Source organism: Caloenas nicobarica, chromosome 3 (assembly GCF_036013445.1).
Source record: "Caloenas nicobarica isolate bCalNic1 chromosome 3, bCalNic1.hap1, whole genome shotgun sequence".
NCBI classification, from domain to species: domain Eukaryota; kingdom Metazoa; phylum Chordata; class Aves; order Columbiformes; family Columbidae; genus Caloenas; species Caloenas nicobarica.
In genome coordinates, this window is record NC_088247.1 from 52,294,129 (window position 1) to 52,315,200 (window position 21,072).

General features: G+C 38.8%; 1 protein-coding gene across 1 annotated transcript in view; it reads right to left on the reverse strand.

Moving 5' to 3' along the window:
* ROS1 (ROS proto-oncogene 1, receptor tyrosine kinase) overlaps window positions 1-21,072 on the reverse strand; it is a 72,401-nt gene that overhangs the window by 40,635 nt on the left and 10,694 nt on the right. Inside the window, exons 8-24 of the mRNA XM_065631224.1 lie at window positions 20,860-21,061; window positions 20,132-20,208; window positions 17,893-18,015; window positions 16,788-16,972; window positions 15,521-15,618; window positions 14,474-14,985; window positions 13,659-13,871; window positions 12,809-12,919; window positions 12,118-12,299; window positions 10,955-11,146; window positions 6,695-6,795; window positions 4,922-5,136; window positions 4,424-4,589; window positions 3,664-3,824; window positions 2,565-2,827; window positions 1,578-1,641; window positions 738-940 (exon numbers count right to left, since the gene is read on the reverse strand). Coding sequence (XP_065487296.1) covers window positions 738-940; window positions 1,578-1,641; window positions 2,565-2,827; window positions 3,664-3,824; window positions 4,424-4,589; window positions 4,922-5,136; window positions 6,695-6,795; window positions 10,955-11,146; window positions 12,118-12,299; window positions 12,809-12,919; window positions 13,659-13,871; window positions 14,474-14,985; window positions 15,521-15,618; window positions 16,788-16,972; window positions 17,893-18,015; window positions 20,132-20,208; window positions 20,860-21,061 — 3,068 coding nt within the window. The remainder of the gene's footprint in view (window positions 1-737; window positions 941-1,577; window positions 1,642-2,564; window positions 2,828-3,663; window positions 3,825-4,423; window positions 4,590-4,921; window positions 5,137-6,694; window positions 6,796-10,954; window positions 11,147-12,117; window positions 12,300-12,808; window positions 12,920-13,658; window positions 13,872-14,473; window positions 14,986-15,520; window positions 15,619-16,787; window positions 16,973-17,892; window positions 18,016-20,131; window positions 20,209-20,859; window positions 21,062-21,072) is intronic.

Below are 21,072 nucleotides of genomic sequence, written 5' to 3' on the forward strand. Positions count from 1 at the left end.
GAAAGATAAAGACATTACTAAAGCTGCTTGAAAGCAGAATTTTCCCACCTGATGCTAGTGCATTGTGAAATTAGATTTTTTTCTGAAATAGTTTCTACTTGGCAAGTAGAAGTCAAAATATAAAGAGATTCCATGGAGTAAAGATTTCAATATTTTTATACAAATGAACAATGTTGTGTTACAAATACCAATTGTTGCTTCCATATTGCTTCCATATACTTGAAATTAGAATGAAATCAAGTTTAATTTAATTACATTTGACAAACAAAAAACATTGTATTTAATAATGTGAATTTTAAATTAAATATCTGTTGAAATACCTTATCAACAAAACAGAGGACAGTAAATCATACATGTTTAATAGGAAAACTTTACCACTGGCATACTCTGGTCTATTCTAATAGCTATTGATGAACAAAAACAATTATATTATATTATACATTAAAAAATTATATTATACATATTTTTATTGTACTGCTAGACAGGAAAATTTTCCAGCTAATCTACTTCATATTATATCTCAAACGAACCAACAGTCATTAAGAAAATTGTCTTTCCACTTCTGTTTTCCCCACTGTATTTTGCCATTAAATGTGCTTTGTTCAGCATGCTGCTTTTTTTCTGTTTCAAATATGCAGCTTTGACTTCTTCAAAAACATAATTGACCGCAAAATAATGCAATAATGGCCACATATTTTCCTAGATTCTCTCAAGAAAGGGAATGAACAATGGAATACCTGAAATTTTGAAGTAGTCTTCATATGCAGGAGAAAAAGAGAATCTTCTACAATATAGTACGCTTTGTCATCATCAACAGTATAACAGATGTCCTTTACATTTGCCTTTGCTGAAAGTTCCCATATGGTATTATTATTGTCTGTGTCAGTAAGAAACAACTTGTTGGCAGAAAGAGTTATTAGAGTTGGGACAGGGAAAAGATCTGGAAAGAAAAGTGCACAGCAGAATTTTCAAAAAAACAATCTAGACAATAGTAATCATTCAAAAGGAAAGCAAGTACAAGATAAAAATAAATTACGGCCCTGCACAAATTATATTTGGTCATATGTCCCAGCAAATAAATAAAATAATGAGATATCTTCTTGTCATCACTTATAAACTCCTGAGGTTTTTCAAATGTTTTTTTTTAAAGCCTAGTAAAACCAGATTTGCTCACTTAATTATCTTTAACAGCCAAAGTATAAATAGTCTATGATCCCTACTAGATCTCTAACTCTCTTGGTTACTTTTCACAGCCCAATTAGAAATATTCTATGATCCCTAGCAGTATGCAGGTTACAGATCAAAACCTGCTGTTCCATTCTCTCCTGAGGTTGTGTAGAAAAGTTAATTTTACATAATTTTGAGGAAAGGCTTGAAATGCCTGAAATCTAATCTAATGATAAGAAATATCTTAACCATTTCATGTCAGAAGCTGTAACTCTGTGGTGTCTGGTGTAGGGTGTAACAAATGTCACACGAAGTGTCAGAGGCTCTTTATCAGATTACCAAATTCCTGTACTGCCAATTTCACCAGCTATAAGACACAAAACATGAGATGACGTCTAAGTCACCCATACCTGATGAGTTCCACTCTGCTATATCAGACAAAGGTCCTGGACCCACAGAGGTGAAGGCTTGCACCTGTGGGACAGGAGATTGTTATATATGTTAAATAGCAACAAAAATCATTGCATCTGAGAGCCTGTAGAATCACAGTTAATGAGGAAAAAAAAAAAAAACACACGCACACAAAACACAAAACAACAACAACAACAAACAGATCCCCTGGCTGCTCAGCTAGGAACCCATTCATGTGCTCTGTTTGACCTAAGGATGTGCTGGTCAGTTTAAAGGCTATATTCAGGGCTGGACCACGGCTATGAAGAGAATTTTAAGCAGCGGTCCAGAGAGTGACTATTTATGCTGCATTTATCAATTAGAGCTCAAGGGACACCAGACAGGCTTGTCTTCTTCCCCAGGCTGGAGTAGTTACTACTATTGGTTGATGTTGCAACCAACATGGTGTTCTCTCCCATCAGTACCCTGCCTATTACATGCTATTGTGTTTTTAATGCGTCCTTCAAGTGCATATTCTGTGTGTTCTAAACCTTCTATCAAAATGAAAATGTGACTTCTTGAGAAGCTTTAATGTGGAAGTCTCTTCTTATGAAAGCCATGTGAGCCCTTGCGTTTCTCCAGCAGGGGAATTTCTCTCAATCTCTGCCTCTGTTTTAACAGCCCATCACCCTCCACTAGCTCAGCAGAATCTGTGTTTAACTTGTAGCTTTTAGCAGTGGTTTTGGGCAACCTCTAGAAAAGGTTCTTTTGGGCCTCACCAAACCTGTATAACATTGCAGCATTGTTTTACACCTTATTTAGTGAACAATACAATATGTAGAAAGGTTAAGACAGGTATCTAAAGGTGAGTCAGTGAATGAGCAGTTCCATAAGCAAAAACCACAAGTTCTTGCTCCAAGCTCAATACCATCTCCTGGGCAAATCCATCAGGCTGCACTGATAACATCTACCATCTAGCATGAGATAAGTTCAGTAATTTTTCATACCTGAAACCTTACTGTGAGGCTAGGAGGCACATTTCTGAGAGAAAAGACCATCAGGGTGGGTTTGATGTTGCTCACGTTCCACTCTGTGGAGATGTCAGCGGTGCCATTCTGACTCAATAGTTGATAGTAAACCCTGAACTGTGTTAATATGCCATTGTCCCTTTTGGGCCTGTCCCACCTGAACTCCACAAGGACTTTCTCATCACTCCTATGTAGGTTATTTTGTAACACATATATTCTGGGGTTCGTAGGGGCTGAAGGAACTGTGTCAAAGAAAAAAAAAAAAAAAAGGCAAAAACACAGAGCAAAGTACTCCTATTGAAACACCAGCTCTACTTCATAAATAACTCTTCCAGTTTTGAGCCTGAACTTTACAACTCCAATGCTGGCAGAGGCAGATAGCAATTGGTGAGGTGTAAATTAGATAAGAATATCTAAAACTTAATGGTAATTCCTTTCTGGTTTTCATTGGTGTGTAGGTATCTGATTTTAATTTGCTTAGCAAAAAAGAGCTGTATAAACAAAGAAAAATGCACTCCTGCACTCAGTTTAGGACATATCTATTTAGCCAAGTCCTGTAGATAACAATGGAGCTGCAAGAATATTCTCAATATAGAATGTACTCTATTCACTCTCCTCACCACTTCAAAATCTATCGCAACTCATAAGCTTTCTCAGTGCTCCAGTCACTCAGCACTATGTTTTAGCTGACTTGACTTTGACCTACATGAGTGCAAAAATAAACACCGAAGTAAAAAGTGCATAACCTTTAGTAAAAACTTAATAAGCAGTTAATATATTATATGCAGCCTTTGATGGTCATGGTAATGGTTCTCAATTTCTCTTTCTTGTTCATAGTCATAGGCACATGGTGCATACATTGTCATGCACTTTCTGTTCCGAATTTTATTGCTGATGCTGTGGGCATTTATGTGTGCAGTGGATAATTGCCAAAGATACTCAAGAACATGTTCTTGCAACTTTGCCTAGAGCTGACTCGCCCTGAACCTGCTCATTCCTCTCCAGGGTTTCACTTGCTGACACAGACCTGGTTCCAGTACCTGTTACAGATGAGGAATGGGGTTTAAAATACTGGTACCTCCTTCAGGGGCTCGAAGGAATACAGATGTTGTAGGTGCCTTGCCCCAGTATGTGTATGGAGTGACAGTAAAATCAAAGAGTGCAAATGGTTCCAGGCCATCGACTCGGTAGGATGGCACTGTCAGGTTATGGTGATGGAGGCACCGTTCACCCTCCAAAGTCTGTGAATGAAACAAAACAGAACAAAATAAAACAAAGCATTTATTTCCCTCTCAGAAAGGCCTTCAGTTTTCCAAAATTCCCCTCACCAGTCTGGTCAACTAATTCAAGACAGAGTTTCTCTTCCTGTGAATGATTACTGTTCCATCAGCTTCTGTAGCACCACAGTGATGCGTAGCAATCTGCTAGCAATCTGCCCTTTAATTTAAAGTACCGACTGCCAAACATGCTGAAATTAAGCATGGATGAAGGCTAGATTTCACATTCAGGCAAAGGCTGTCCCACTGGAAGCTCAGAGGACACTTCTTGTCTCTGACTTACTGCGAAAGGCTTTCTCACACTTTGAGCACTGGGAGCTCCTCACCCACTCTTCACACCCCAGCAGCTTGCCCAGAGCTACTGCTAAGCCTGTGCTCCTCCTGTGCTGGCCTCAGTGGTGGAGAAACAGGAAAACTTGCTTTATACCTACAGTTTAGTTTCATTGCTTGACTGATTTGCAAATGCTGGCGAAGAAATAAACTGTATTTTGATTTTAAAATATATACATCAGCAAGTAGACACAGAAATACATGTAGATAATAAAGTAGGATTGCATTAATATCCTCACTTGTAGAGCTTTTGATCCCGTGCAGTAAAAGACAGTTCCCCAGTCCACATTTGTGGAGGGACTCCAAGTGATGTGAAAACTTGAAGAATTTCCTTCAACCCTGAAGGAAGACTCTGGCACTGGATCTGGAATCACTTTTGGTGTAAAAGAAAAATTTCCTGTCCATAAAGAGAGGAAGAAATAATAATAATTTAAAGAATATGAGCAGTAGGTAGTCTTTTCAAACCTGACTTAGAATATTAAAGTATTATGAAAAATCCTGTAAGCTGCCATTAGATAGAAACAATGACTAACACCACCATGTTTTCTTTTTAGCCATACCCATCAGCTTTTATAATTGTACGTTATTCAGGTATAGTCTGATGTATTTATTAATTAGTTGTTGTTGTTGTTATCTTTTATAAAATGACTAAAGAATTTCAAGAATGAAGAATTACAGGTTGACAATGAATGCCTTTGTTGAGGAGTTTAGATAAAGAAAATAATGTACCTGGCAAAGGTTTAAGTGATGTGTGAACAAGTGTAAAGGCTTCAAACTCTGCTGGCTGTGAGAAGGGAATGCTAAGGCTCTGATTGACTTCCTGAGTTGTAATGAACTGAAGACTATTAATCCAGAACAGACGACCACTGTAGTACTCCAGTGCAACCTGAGATACTTCTGAGATACTCCATGCTACAAATTCTGTGATGATGGCATTACCACAACTGTGAAAACGTGTATGAGATCAGCAAAATGAAAACACATGTAGAGAGAACAAGATTTATGCAATGTTTGACACATTGATAAGATTCTCATCATTCAAATTTTTAATACTCATGTAGGAGGCAAGAAAACAATTCAAAAAGTTTTCTTGAAGTTCTCTGCAGCAGAACACTTTTCAGAATGGCACATTGCAGGAACACCCGCAAAACAAAGCCTTCATTCCCTTGATTTCACTAGAAAACTGTTATAAAACAGCTTAATATTCTGACGTATGGATGTAGAAAATTAAAGATTTTGAAACATCAGCCTCACTGAAACAGTGGAGTCTACTTCACAGCATGAGATTCATTCTGCTTCATTACAGCAGGTTCCCAGATTAATCTTACCCTGCTAGTTTCCTGATAACCTTCCATTATTTATTCAACTCTATTAATATTCTCCTCCACTGGCCTCACCGGTTATTTAATCTGTCTTGTTATTTCTATGTCAAAATTTACAGGCTTTTTTTGGTCTCAATTTTTCTTCTGGGTAAGAGATTAAATAAGGCATAAGAGGCATCACTTTGCCATGTCAGAAATGTATTTCAGCTTAGACACATGCTATCCAAAACAAATTTTCAAAAGCTTTCACAGGCTATCAGGTCCATTAGAATGCATTATTTCTAATCTCACTATTCTGGCATGCCAGGGACAATGATTTATGGCTGCCAATTGGTTCACAATGGAGAGGCATGTTATAGCTAAAAGTAATGAACACATTTTTATTCTTTAAACGTTTACCATTAATCATAGTACGTCTAAAATCAGAAAGTTCAGCTGATTCCACACAAAGCCAGCAACTTCATGAGCACATGTAAATACAGATACTGTTCAACTAAGTTTAAGAGGTTTAACCTGATGCTTGGGAAAAAAAAATAAAAAAAAATAAAAAGGCACTCTCCATACTCTCCGTATGAAAAGAAGCAAAAATGCAGTTTCATGAGCTACCACTCATCATGCACTTGACACTTAAAGAACAAATTACTATTTTTCTCAAGGTCTTAGTATATATTCAAGCTGACCTAGAAAGATGGGTTTATTCTGTTTTTTTAAAAAACTTTGCCTCTCAGGAATACTGAAGCCATTTCAAGCTCAGGATGCTCAAGAGGAAACCCTGCTGAGTTCTGATTGCTCAGGTGAGAAAGTGGTGTCAGTTCAAGTCCTAAGCTCCACGCAAGATGAGCAAGTTACAGCTCTGGGTACTTGAAAACTGTCAGCTGTTGTAAATGTCAAGATAAAATACAAAATAAATGGTGATTACTTCCTAAAGCTAAGTCTTAGAATTGATGAGTATGACCTTAGTTCACTTAAGCATCCATACTATGTTTCTCTTACTGTAAAACCATGTTAATAACACCTCAACATGTAGTTTGCCGTCAATCAGGTGTGACCATTATGTCTTCTTTTGTTCATTGTAAAATTAGCAATGAGTCTGCCCAGCACTGGATGAAATTTGTTTCTAAAGAGTATCACAAAAACTAGAAAATACAGACTTTCTTACCTCTGATATACATTTACTTACCCTTCTTTGCAAAGAGAAACTCTGTACAGGTTTAGGCATAGACTATCTTGCACAAGCCAGTAGAGAAAACCATAGGTGAGATCCAAAGTTAAACTGACCACCTAAGAAAAACAAGTCCAAATAGCAGTTTAAACATGCCTTCTCTTCTGAGGCAGAAGCCCTTAGGCATAACTGTTGTCTTGACAGCATCATGAGTAGCTCTTTGGCAAAAATATTATTGTCAAAAATAACATTACTATGAAGCATTATTCTAACACAGAGAGAAGTAGCACTAGAAAATAATTTGGTCTTGGGTAGACACCCCTTTAGAGCAACCGATGATTTTCTAGGCAGCATTCTATGAGTGTCCGTCACAGTGTTCACCCCTGGAGTATCTGAGTACTTCTGATATGATGACAATGGTGTATCAAGTGATTAGTGGAACTACCTTTCAAAATTTCCAGAACATCTGTTGTATTTTAATATTCTTTGTCAGAAACAGGTGGTTGATATCCAGTCTGAAAGTCAGACTCACTTTTTGAAATAAGTATTTCATATATTTTGTCTTTGTTTTCTAGCTTTGATTTTACTCATAGAATATTTAATGTGTTACATTATTTATGGAATATGGGGCAAAATTTTTATTGATGTATTTGGTTAAGCAGGAAATCCAAATATTTACAATTTTGTAAATCATCTATTATTAAATAAGAGTCAGGGAGGGAAATTAAACAATCTTCCTTTTCCTTACTTCAATATTTCATCTTCATCTAAACCAGGTGCAAGATATTTTTTCATTTTTAATATGATCCAGTATTTAAAAATAGAGCTTTCTTGCTCTTGCAGTAAACAACATATTCAATACCATATGCAAAAATAATAGAAATCAGATATGTTAATCTGTTCTGTGAGTAACAAAGAATTTGCTTCCACAAAATTAGTCTGCTAAATGTTATCAAGTTCAGTCATTAGCACAGCTTACAAGTTGTTAGGGGCTTCTCTGAACGTGTTTTCTGGCAGCTCTCAAACTTCTTATCCAAACACTAGTTGGAGTTATTCTTTTATAAGCTTAAATTTCCATTATGGATGTAAGTGGAGCAGACTTTTTTTTTTTTTTAACTCTTCGTTAATAAACTGCAGAAGATGATGACAGGAAAGCAAATGCCACATCCCTTAGTTGTCTGTTGGTCCTTATGTAACCACAATCTTGACATATTTCTGTTGACATTGTGTGTCAGAAAATCAAGGTTTGAATGATTGCTCCTGTAGATTTTCCTGTTAAAAATATTTTACAGTATGTATGTGCCCAAGTGTATATTTGATCAAGCATGTTATATTTTATTCCATTTACCTATTCTCCCTCTCTTGCTCAACACCAAGTCACATCTTCCTGGATCTGTCTTGCTTTTTGAAACATTTGGATCCTCTTTCCTTGCCCCACTATTTTCTGCAACTATTACATTTTCTCATAGATGTGCCCATCTTCTTTCTCCTAATCCCTCTCTCCCCATTAACAAAAGGCAAAGAAATACTGGTACTATTCATATTGAGGACTTAGGCAGTAATTTACCACCTCCCTTTCATTGCACTTCAAAAATAGACAAACTTTTCCCATTTCAAGAGAGGTATGAGTGTCTGGACATGATATGTAGTTGTGATCATGCAATGTAACTCCATATCATAAGATGCAAGATAAATTTAGCTTCTTGAAATACACCTTGACTAGAAATATTAAGAGGCCACACCGAGAGGGTCCTGGTCCCTCCTTCATACAACACACTTTGCTGCTCCCCTATAAATTACTTCTGTCCAAGGCACATTGTACCATGTAAACGGCTTGCTAAGGGCTTTGGAAGTTCTGTGCCAGATCCTAAACTGGAATAAATCAGAGTAGTCTGCCAAAATCAATCAAGCTATGCCAATACACACTAGCTAAGCTAAACAACTGATTGGAAAATAAAACAATTATCATAAAGGAATCTAGTTTCAGCCAAAGAAATTAGACTTTCAAAGCTCTGCCTTCATATCTTTTTAGGAAACCTGTCATCTACAAAGTAGTCGCTTCTATTCTTATAAGTCAGATTTCAAGCTAAAATGAGATACAGCTATATACTGATGAAGATTCTGTACTGACCAGCTGAGCAGCCACTCTTTATTAGAAAAAGAGCTAGTAAATACCAGTAACAACCAGTTATACAGAGAACATGCTCTAAGTGTTGGATAACAACAATTAACTATTACATCTGTGTTTTAATGTTGAGGAAAGAGGTACTCTTTTCAGGATAAAGGACTCCATTGTATAAGGAAGATATATATTTCTATTTGTGCAAAACATAATGACCAGCTTGGTAATTCCACCTTTAAATAATGTTGTACTGCCATTTTTTCCTGATAGGTTTATTTTGGGTTTATTTTAATGAACAAACACCTGTCAGCTATAACTGGTCACTTCTCAACCTAGACATTTTTACTTGGCTTTTTTCCTGTACACATCACAGCAGGAGGCTGAGTTCAGGAAGTCAGTGCATAGATTAGGGGCAGCATCGAAGCAGGAGAGGAGACGTTTGTTTGTAGGAGGTGTGAATAAGTGGATGGTTGAAGGCTGGTATCACTGACATAAAGGTGCAGAAAAAAAAATGACATGAGCAGACAAGCAGTCTTATTGCTGCCAAGGTTCTCGAAAACAAGAACAAGAAAATTTAAGGTTAGCATGAGGCAATTCAGAGAAACAGGTAGTGGATCAAAAGAAAAGGGCAAGGAAGGTGATGTTCACCACTTAGAATAAACTGCAAATTGTCAGCGCTTTGCAACAGATCGCCCAGAAGGTATGTGGTAAGTTAAGTGCACTGTTGAGCTGGGACAGCGTGTCTCTTCCCGTGAAGACAGTCCACACCAGCCAGCTTCCGTGAAGAGCCGTGGAAAATGCAGTGACCATTTGCAACACAGACATGTGACAAAAGTTGTTCAGTTCTTCTGTAGTTAGGTTTACAAATACAGCAGGTGCCGCACCAGAACCAGCTTTCCCTCTGCCCCCCAGGCCCCCATCAATGTAACAGGGATCTGTGAGACTGGCTGGCCTTTCCGAATGTTAAATGCCTTTCAGAGGCTAAGCTAAGCCTGGCTTTTGTTTTAATGATCAGAGAAACATCAGCCTCTTCTCCTTTAGGAAAGGAAATGGGAATGTTCTGGGCAACGATACAAAGGTAACCAAGAGACATAGATGTCTAAAGTTTAGAAAGGGTCTTTAATAGAGAGGTTGTCTTCAGGTAAAATGGGAGCACAAATTGTAAGACAGATGGAATTTTTTTTAAAGGCTTCTTTAGCAAGAGCTGTGTTTTAAAGAATGCTGTTGCAGCAATAACATAGCTAACTTAACCTCTTCTGTGGCAGTCTAACACTTGGGACAGAGGGTAAAACCCCACGCTGGCTGTGGTTTGAGGTGGAGAGCATTCAGCTTTTCTTTGAGAGAGACTTCATAGCATAAAAGCACTGCAAAAGATGGGACAGTCACTCAGCCTGATCTGCTCAGGACACAGGCTGGGAAAGTTTCATAGGTTCATCAAACCTTGTGTGCTTCACCAGGTCTGCAGTCCCCATCCTACTGACTCCCAGTGTCCTCCAGTCCCTGTTGTGGCAGTAGGGGGCTTTCTTATCAGGGAGTTGGGTCATCCGTCACTTTTCTCCCAGCTACATGGGGAGGAGGAGGGAGGGGAGAGGAGGGGAGGAGAGGAGAGGGAAAGGGAGGAAGGAAGGAAGCAAGCATATGCATGGCACCAGTTGCCACCCCACCTCTTTCATCAGCACAAGCAAAAGCTGTCTCTGCAGCAGCATCTTTGCAGCATGAAGTGCCACTCTGGTGTCCCCAGCAAGTGTCTAGCCCCCAAACTAGCTTTGTCAGGACCTGTGAGGTGGGAAACATCACAGAGGAGGCAGGATGCTATGGAGCTCCTGCTCCGTATTTTGATTGGAAAGCCAGAACTGACAACTAGAAAAAGCAAATAACTTTCATACATGGGAAGGAGCAGCATTACAGCCATAAGGACACCTTTTATATCACATTTTGTTGCGAGGGTGTGACTTTAGAATTACAGGCCAGAGTTTTGGTACAGCTATTACAAGAATTAATTCTTATCCTGTTCTTGAAATGATATAACAATATTGTAAGAAAGGCATGTTATTTTTCTGGTCATAACACAGTGATCTTGACAACCATGAACACTGACTATATGCAAGAGATCTAAGCACACCCCCCCCAATTAAAAAAAAAAAAAACACAGTCACCTGTTTACCAGAAAACTGTAGCTGCTCTTGTAACACAAGATACTCCTCTCCATTCAGTCTTGCGCTCTCCACTGAATACATCGTGGCCCAGTACAAATAGCCATTTACTGAATCCACTACTAGGTCCTTCACTAGGAACACCACATGAGCCACAACATCCATATGGCCTCCCAGCAGCGATTTTCTGTAGATCTAGGGACAAAAGAATTGCTTTTAGCATCACACCTAAGTTATCAGTCATGATCAATTGAGTATACATAAGTGACATTTCCACATCTGTTTAGCAAAAGCTTATGTAAGCCTTCAGCTTTCAAAGCCTAAACCTTTTGCATTCCAAGTATAAGGATGAAGAATAAGGCAAAATTATTAGTTAATGTTTGCCAGAAAGTAACAAAAGCAAAAGCTGAAATATCTCTTCCCCTTGGCTTTCCCAGTTTTGGCAGCTTTCTGTCTGACAGAGTTTCTCACCCACTTCTTATTCACTATTCACAAGTGTAAATGAGGGTGCAAGGCAGTGTGAAATCTGGCCTTCTAGCTCCAGTTTCTAAAACAGCTTCTGACTTTGCACTTACAAGAAATAGAAGGCATAATTTGACAGCACTGCATAAATTAGCACTGCAATTTTGAAGGCAGATACCTTTTAAATAATTCACATGTCAATGTTCCTGATATGAGAGTGTACAAAGAGTAATTGTAATTATTTTTTTATCTGCAGTGATCTGCAAAATATCACAGTACACAGGCCAATCATGAAAGTCTCTCTGTAAACAAATTGTGTCAAATTTCCTGCATATATAGGGATTAAAATAAAGTCCATCTACTTCTTAACTGAGATCAACTTGGCAGCCTCCATTTTCACTATCTTCACTTATTTTTACAGTGCTGAACCCAACAAAAGTGCTGATAGCATGTTTGATTTGCCTGGTTTGCCCCTGAAGTTCAGTATCCTGCATTAGTGAATATTAGTGAACATTTTACCCCAAACTTTTGTACAACTCTGGAAAATCACACGGGAAAGGCCTCTTTGTTCTACACTATAATAGCAAAGGTCCAAATGCATGTCTGGTTGGAAGAAATAAGGATTATCTTCCCGAACACTGTTTTACAGTCTTTCTTACTGACTTGTTTCTTTTTTTCCTTTCAAAAAGTGCAACTATACCTACCGTATTTGCTTTACCAGCCCAGTACAAGCACTGACCCAACCAATCAAAGGCCAACATCCTTGCATTTCTGATGTCGGATATATAAGTATTCTCAGTGGTACCCTCTCTTTTGCTCAATGACCAGGTCTGTACTTTGCCCATGGAATTAATCCAATAAAGAGTGTCATTATACCAGTCAAAGTCTTGAAGAAAGAAAAGGAAGATATTAAGTATTTCACAAACACGTAAATAAAAAACCATATTTTCGAAAGAAAAAAATGTAGCCAGACACTTCCTTTTTTAAAAAATCAATACAAATGAACAGTTAGGCTCAGTTAACATGAAAACAGATACTTCCTTACAGGAATACAATGCACATATGTAGTACATTTATAGTCCTGATGATTATAAATGTAGGACATATATTAGGACATTGGAGGCAGAACTATTTAGCTCAGAGAGTTGATTTTAGCTCTGCTGTAACTGTGGTGATGTCAGCAGAGTTTCACTAAGGATTAATTTGGCCCATAAAGTAGAAGAAAGCGGATGAACACAAAGGCTTGGCTCAGCAAAGATGCTGCACTGCACTGCATTCAAATCTAGACTGCTGCAATGAAAACTCTTGTCTTTCAGTTCTGTTGATGAAATTTATGAGGAGCTAATAAATGCCGACAACTCTGTAGCAGCAGCATGTAGTTTGTTTAGTATTTACCTGAAATATTTCTTATTTGAGAATAGAGGAGTTGTCCTGGCCCATAGCTATCCAGCCGCTGCTTCCAGAGCCCTTCAACCCCCACCGCCAATATATACGGTTCTTCTTCAGCTGATAAAGAAAGAAAAATGCAGTTGTACACACAAATACTTGATGCATAATATTTATATTTCAATACCAGGGGTTCCTGTTTCTTGCAAGGTACTGAAGCCCAGTTAAAACTGCCCCTGACCTAAGAAATAATGGACAAAGAAGAAAGGCGTGAAAACATCATCATTTGAGAAACTCAGAGATTCAGGGCAGGTTTAGATCTGGAACGATAAGACAATTTGGAATCCTACTAGATGCCTAAAAACCACTGTGGGTCTACAAGGTCTACAAACTTCGGATGTTGTGCACACATCCATTTCCTTCAGTATCTATGTTCAAACTAAAGATTTTCAGCTTTTAGTGAGCCTCCGCTTTCCCATAAACTGTCATTAATCCTCAAGGCAGTGCTCAAACCACTTCATCATAGGAAGTGCTTTACAGAGAACAGGAAAGGAATAACACCTCTCATAACTGTTCATTTGATAGTGTATCAAATAATGTGTTTGATAATGTATTTGCATTAGAGAAATGTATATAAGTAGCAATAATAAATACATAGTATATACCACTACTGTCCTAGAGAATCTTGCTACTTTAACTAAAAGCAAATTTACTTATCCTGGATTCTTTAATCGTTCTAAGACAGCTCTTCTCGTGTCCCTCATTTTGCAGTCTTTGCCCAAAGCTTGGACCTCACCAGATGGAAAGCTGTATGCATAACTTGTTCTTCCTTTCTCCTGCACGACAAAGCAATTCTCACCTTCTTCTAAAGTTGTGCCTCTAAATGACTCCGACCATGGCCCTTCACCAGCAGGAGATGCAGCTCTGACAGACACTTCATATGCCGTGAAGCTGGCCAGTTCCTTCATTGTAAACCTCGTGTCGCTAATGTTTGAGACAATCCATTCCTCCTCAGATGGGTGCCGAGATGACACTTTCACATCATAGGTCCAGCTCTGCCAAGCAGACAGACCTGTGAGATAGAAACAATCATGTTATTACAGAGTGGATAGCTGTAACAGAAGATGTGCATTCTTTGAGAAAACTGTATGTATGTATGTATGTATGCCAGTATCAGGGGAATTAGAAAAAGGATAAATTAAAAATGTACGCTCACTCACTTTGGGACCAACCAAGCATAGTGGTTCAATCCCTCACAAAGAATGAAGTTGAAAGAATAAACATTTTCCTCAACCAGGTAATTTTCTGCTATTCAAAAACACATGCACAGAGGACAGAGACTATAGCACAGTCACTGATCAAAAGCCACTACGTCTTTGGCCTGCATTTTCTGTGTGATATCAGCAACCAATGTTACTGCTACTTGCCCTGATTAAAATACCGTGAAGATGACAAATGAGTTAGCAATATAAAGTTGTATTAATTTAGTCAGACAGTTTACCTATTCTACTGGCAAATTTTTGGTTAAATATTTCAAATTCAGGTAATTGCACAACTTCCAGCAGAATCAGAAACTGAAGTCACCAAAGCCCAGCATCAGGAGAAGGGAAACCAGGAAGTTATTCTGCTAGAAACAAAAGGACTGGACTTTCAGGAAGAAACAACCAAACTTACTGGTTCCAATAGGGTGTTCAGGTGGTTTCCAGCTGATCACAGCTTGGTCCAATCCAAACAGTGCCGTGACAAACCGAGGAGGAGTTGGTAGAGGAAAAGGCTGAGTAGATGCTCCATAGAAAACCAAGTTGCCAAAGCCAAAGTACTCTGGATAGGCCAAATTGCAATCCACGACATACTCATTGAAGCTAGAACTCCCCACTGGAGAGGCCTCCTCATGGTAAACTGCCCAGCCATCTGTGACAGTAAATGTGTCATCCTCATAAACAAAGCTCTCCACGTCATTAAGTGGCATGTGTGATCGCAGTATGTGAAGTTCTGAACCATCAAGAAAACCTGACACAAAGGCTTGTTCTGTTTTGTTGAAGAAAATAAGTCTCTTAGATTGGAAGCTGATCATGAAGTCTCTCAGAGCGCTGGATTGTACTACGGGTGAAGCTGTGGAGGCAGTGCCAGGAAAGAGTGGAAGGTTTGCTCTGTATATGCCATCCTCCAGGAGACAGAAAATGTAGCTGGCCATGGAGCAAAATAGACCCAAATAACTACAGCACAAGAACTCCGTAGATGAGTTACAAATATTTTAACAGCTCAGAGATGTGCCTATCTTTATGCAGACAATAGGAAAACACTTTTCGTGCTATTAATATACATCCTGGAAGAATTAAGCATATCAATTTTTACCTTCTGGGGATTTGGCTGGCAGATTATTGGACAATATTCTTCCATAATACCTCAAGTATTAAGCATGGACATTTAAAAAGTACAGAGCTTCATATTTGTAAAAGCAAGGAATGTCTGGAAACCAAATTTCTGCATTGGAAATACTTAATTTCCTCTAACACCCTAGGAAGAAAATGCAGAAAACAACACTGCATGGCATGACTCTTGTTCCAATTGTTTTGTAGTTTGTTATGTCTTGCCAATTGCACTTCTGTTTTGATAAGGGAAGAGTTTGAAGCAGGAACCTAGATGACTAATGAAGTGAAGAAAATTAGAGAGGAGCTTTATAGAACCTTTGACACCAAATGCTCAAAGGAGGACACTTACCCATTAAAGGGATCTGCTATAACCTTCCTGGGGGACATCACATAAAGAGGAGTGATGTCTTCAGCTGCTGCGCAATTCTCTAAATGGCAGACATGTATCTGGGGAATGAGAAGAAAAACTGGTGATGCATTCATAAGGCATTTGCTGGTGAGCAAATGAGCTGACCTGAGATTCCTTCAGGAGAACCAGACAATGAAACATCTCTCTGACAATCTTAGGTTCTCCTGGGCTCCTGAGCTGTCAGTCACCCGAGTATAACACTTGCTCAGTGGGGAAAGTATGAATGCATGCATGACAGCTTACCCTGAAAGAGCTGTCTGTCAGTCATCCTCGTCTTAACTTCCTGCCTCTAAGCTGGAGGGAAACCCCCAATTTGGGGGGTATAGGCAGACTGTGCTTCGAAAACAGTCTAGTAAAGAAGGGAAAAGAGGGAAGCAAGTGCTTTTCTGATCCTGGGAGCAATACCTTGGGATTTCGATAACCTGCAATGGATTCAGAAATCCCTACCATCAGTCTGTCCATCTACACCTCATTTGTATCTTTTTCTCACTACTGCTTTTCCTGCTCCCTCTTCCCTGAGCAGTAAGCGAAAAAATCAGACATAGCAAGAGGTTTACAAAAACAAACAATAAATCCCCCATTAACCATTTAGGGAAACTTTCCAGTTCTTTGTGCATTAGAAGATAACAAAGGTACATGCAAAGTCTGACCGTTAGAGTAACTGATGTTTTATGAGTAGGGATCCAGTGCAGGGTTGCCATCACTTTTACTTCAAGTTGAAACAGTTGTAATCTCAGCTGTCACCATAGGTTTGAAACACTTTCCCTCTTGAACACCATTTGCCAATTCTGAAGGGCATTATATCACTAATTACTTATTTGACCTCCTTCTTGAGACAGAATAGGAACTGAACAAGCTAGATGGAGAACAAAGTAACGAAGTCGCTTATATTGGGTATGAGGTGGGTGTGAACTCAGTCCCAAAAACAAAGCAGTTAAAATCAAAGTGGTTTATGTGCTAAGAAGAAAAATAAGACAAGGACTCAGAGTTCCATATAGCCTGTTTGCTTTAAATATGACCTGATATTCAAGCCTTTCTTCTTTTTTAAGTCTCTGAAATATGTGAATATTATTAAATTTTAAAAATCTATTTCTATAATTATATTTTGTGCATGCATACTTATATAAAAATCAAATTTTCTTATGTAAAATAAATCACAGTAATGTTTCCAATGAAATAAGAAATTAATTAAGGCCTAGAGCACTACCTTTCCATTCATGACAAAGTATATCCTCTGATAAAGCCAGTCTACTGAGATGGATGTAATATTCCCCCAGCCAGCATAAAAGAGTGTTAGGTCAGATACATCGGACATATTTGTAGCTCCTTTCACCCAGATGGAATTCCCCTCAGAAAAATAGACAACTTCCTGATAAACATTCACAGAAATTCCTAAAATAGAAAGATATGTGCAGAGATAATAAGTTTCAGTTTTTCAGTTACTTTTTCTACTTGCCTTAAAAAGAAATATTTTTCAATCTGCAACCCAACATCATTGGAGAAAAGTTAACTGGTTTTCTCTTCCACTTCTACTTTCAGATAATAAGGAAACTTTCCTATTTGCTATGTAAGTGAAATTATCACAGACAATTCCCCTTCAGAAAGCTAATCAGACAAAAAGAGGATGTATGACATGCAAAACAACTGGCACTGATCGACCCTCTCCAGGGCAAACAAATGTGGTTCTCATTTCCTCAAAAGAGATTAGACAGAATTGGTCCCAATACTGAGCCCTGGGGAACACCACTCGTGGCCGTCCACCAACTGGATTTGACTCCATTCACCACAACTCTTTGGGCCCAGCCATCCAGCCAGTTCTTTATCCATTGCAGAGTAAACCCATCCAGGCCATGAGCTGCCAGCTTCTCCAGAAGAATGCTGTGGGAAACAGTGTCAAAAGCCTTACTGAAGTCTAAGTAGACAAAATCCACAGCCTTTCCCTCATCTACTAGGTGGGTCACCTTGTTGTAGAAGATCAGGTGGGTCAAACAGGACCAACCAATTACAGGGAAACACCTGCTTTGGCTTCATCCTAACTCAATTTAGCTACTTACTATGTAAAAGTCCAGCTCCAAAGTAGCTGCCTAGATTCAGTGAAGAAAAGGTTGCACTGGGGAGAACAATTAATCTCTTCCCAATGTCTGTCATTTCAAATAGCTCGAATCATGTCCTGAAAGTTCCTGTTTCTCCCCACTGACAATGAAGGGAGGCTAGATACTCTCTCATGCTAGAGGAGGTTCATTCTGTCCTTGGTGAACACAGAGGTCTAAGTCATACTTGAGATAAGAGGAGAGAGCCCAATCTGGTTTTACCTGTAATGTTGTGGTGTATAATACCATTTTGCAGGCACTGGGCTGCTTCAAGGAAATGTTCTGTGTACCTCTTCCTTAGAGACTGATTTCTGGATAGGAAGAGCCATGTTGCTTTTTCCTTAACTAAAAAAAAAAAAAAAAATCCGAATTAAGATAGGTGACTGCATCACAGAGAAAAATGTTTCTAGCTCAGATACGGCACTAACAGACATGTGTATACACGTGCACACACATATATACGTGTACATATATATTTTTACACTAGCAATGGCTGACTAAAATTCAAACTCTTTGAATGTTGAAAATGGACAGAGTTATTCACTGCAGTGCCTTCTGGCTGCTCACCACAGGGTGAGAATGCACCACAGGAATTTCACACCGTCGTTTCGGGTAACAGCAGTGAGTCCTCAGTGAGGGAAAGGAAGCTGGAGCAAATGAGGCCCTACGAACTCTCGAGGAAACAAGGGCACCGAGACATCCATGTCACTCCGAGATCCAATGGAAGTGGGACATTTAACCTCCCTGGGCCTCTTTGAAAAGCCCATTCAAACTAGAATATTATCCCACAGAGCTGGGGAAAAGCAAAGGAAGTATGTTTGTTTAATGTATTTCATCATGCTGACCAGTGTTTTCAAGGAGCAAGTAGTTTTCACAAGTAAAGATGATAATGGGATAATATTATCTTCTTCAGAGTTGATAAATTTAAAAAATGTTGTGGATTTTTTTCTTTTTAAGTCGCAGATTTTGAAGTCAAGTCGTGCTTATACAGGCCCAAGTAACTTACATCAAAACACTGTAGCAAATCCATACCTTCTGTCTAGGCTATGCATAGCTCTGGAAAAGATAGCTAGTCTTGCTTCTGAATCTCAGATCCCTGAAAACCTTGCATATCCCTTGCTAAATTGATTCACAAAGTAGTTACCATCATTTCGAAAAGCAGTGCATTATTTCAAGTCTGCATTTGGCTACTTTCAGTTTCCAAACAATCCTTCCTTTTTTTTTTTTCTCTCCCTCTAGGTTAAACAGCTGTCTGCTACCAGATATTATTTCCTCATATGGGTATCACAAGACTGTGGTTGAATGCCGTCTTAATTAATTCCTGCATAACCTGCATAGATTGAGCTGCATGTGTTTCTCACATGACACACACACACAATGAGTCATCTCAGTAATGACCTCTCCAAAGCAGAGTGCAAGAGGCCACTATCACTTCCTTATCTTGAAAGGAGAGGTGGAATGGTTCTCTACCCTCAGAAAATGTTTTTTTGGGGGGTATGGTTGTTCGTTTGTTTGTTTTCTACCTGAAATTAATTGGTTGGTAATTAGCTTAATGAACACCATCAAATGTACCAGCCTGGACATTTCACAAATGGCACAAATGTTTATGGCTCAGGGTCAGCCAGCCCTAGGGCAAACCTTTGTGGAGTCGCCAGATAAGGACGTATCAGTGTGTCTGAGTACTAGAGAAGCTATAAGCTCGATTTCTCCAACCAATAGCAGAAGATTAGAGATTCGGAGACAGACTTAAAGTGTTCACTAGGATTGAAGAGTTTCCAGGTGTTTGACGACTGGATTTCTTCAGGAGGAGGGGAGCATCTTTTGTTTTCTTTTCTAAAAATACGTTTTGGTAATATTGATTTCGTTATCACTTATGCTGCATCTCAACATGTACCTTTCTCTGGCAATTAATTAATATTTCTTCAATGCTTTGAGTGATATCTACAGTGTATCATTACTTTCATTATTAATTAGGTAATATAGTAAGATAAATACAGCTACGAAAGAGCAATAAATATTGATAGGATTTCTTATATTTGGCATGAGATAACTGAGGAAGTTTCGGCAAAAGAGATCTGTATTAAGTACTTATTATTATTAGAAGAATAACAAATAAGAATTTGTTTGTAAACTGCTAAAATCTCACCTAGAAAATGAAAGTATGTCCTGTCAGTCACTGTCTCTAACCACTGAGGTGTTTTTCATCTGCAATACACCTCAGGCCAAATTTCTTGGGGCTTACCAGCATCACAGGTTATTACCATGCTGTGTAGCCCAATAATGTCTACAGATAAAACACAGGAGTCTCTCTGATATGCTAGTGACTCTTCAGTGTACAAGTCCTTTTCATGCACTGTTTACAGTCTAAATATTATTCTCTTCTGCCAGGTACATGGCAGCCCAGCAAACGTGACTTTGTCCCCAGGAACAGACAATTATAAGGACTCTACTACTTTTGTACCTTTGGATTCCGGGGTTGTGATGTTGGCTTCAGCAGGGGGTCCAGTACCAAACTCATTAACTGCCACAATACTGAACCTACAGTAAAGCAAAGAGACAGGTTTTGGTTTGCAGGTTTGTTTTGAAAGATTCCCTGAGAAATATTTTATCAAGTAAGGCAGCTGCTACAGAAGTGCTTAACTTCCAGAAAATGCCTGTTTAAATATAATGCCCTGAGAAATTTATAATAAAAATAAAACCAACCAGAATCTGAATTCCCTGAAGGTGGGACAACAACAGAATCTTCTAAATTAAAATTCAAAGTAGGATTTCAGACTCAGAAGAGCAACACAACTTCATTTCAAAGCAGTGCAAACAGAATGCGGGCCTTTGTGTTTAATAAAAATGAAGGAATTTTTCCAGATGTTTAAGGGGCTAGGGAGTATTGCTCTGTTATTCCCTGCATATGCTGAAAACATGCCACATAAGATTAAAAAAATGAAAAACAGCAGCTAAGAAAATGCACCCTTCTGGACCTATTGCTTTTCCTTCCTCCTCATCTCACTTGCACATAAGCAGCCAACTCATCTGGAATAACTCCGTTATCTCAAGGAAGGAACTCTTGTTTTTGGCAAGAACAAAAGTAAGCTGCATAATTGTGCAGCAGTGGTATTTAGGCATATCTTGTACTATCTGGGCAATAAGAGCTACAGCACACTTGGCCACTCTGGTTGTATTTTCTTTTTGTACCTGTAAGTGCTGTTTGGGAAGGTGGAGTAGAACTGAAAGCTGTGCCCTCTCGAGGCTCTCAGCAGTTCATGATTCTCACTGGTCAGGAGCAAGTTATATCCAACAATCAATCCGTTGGGAAAAAGTGGTGGAGACCAACTAACTTCAACAGTGTTTGGACTTGAGCTCTGGATATCTTTAATGACAGGAGCTGTTGCAGGAGCTGCAAGAGAC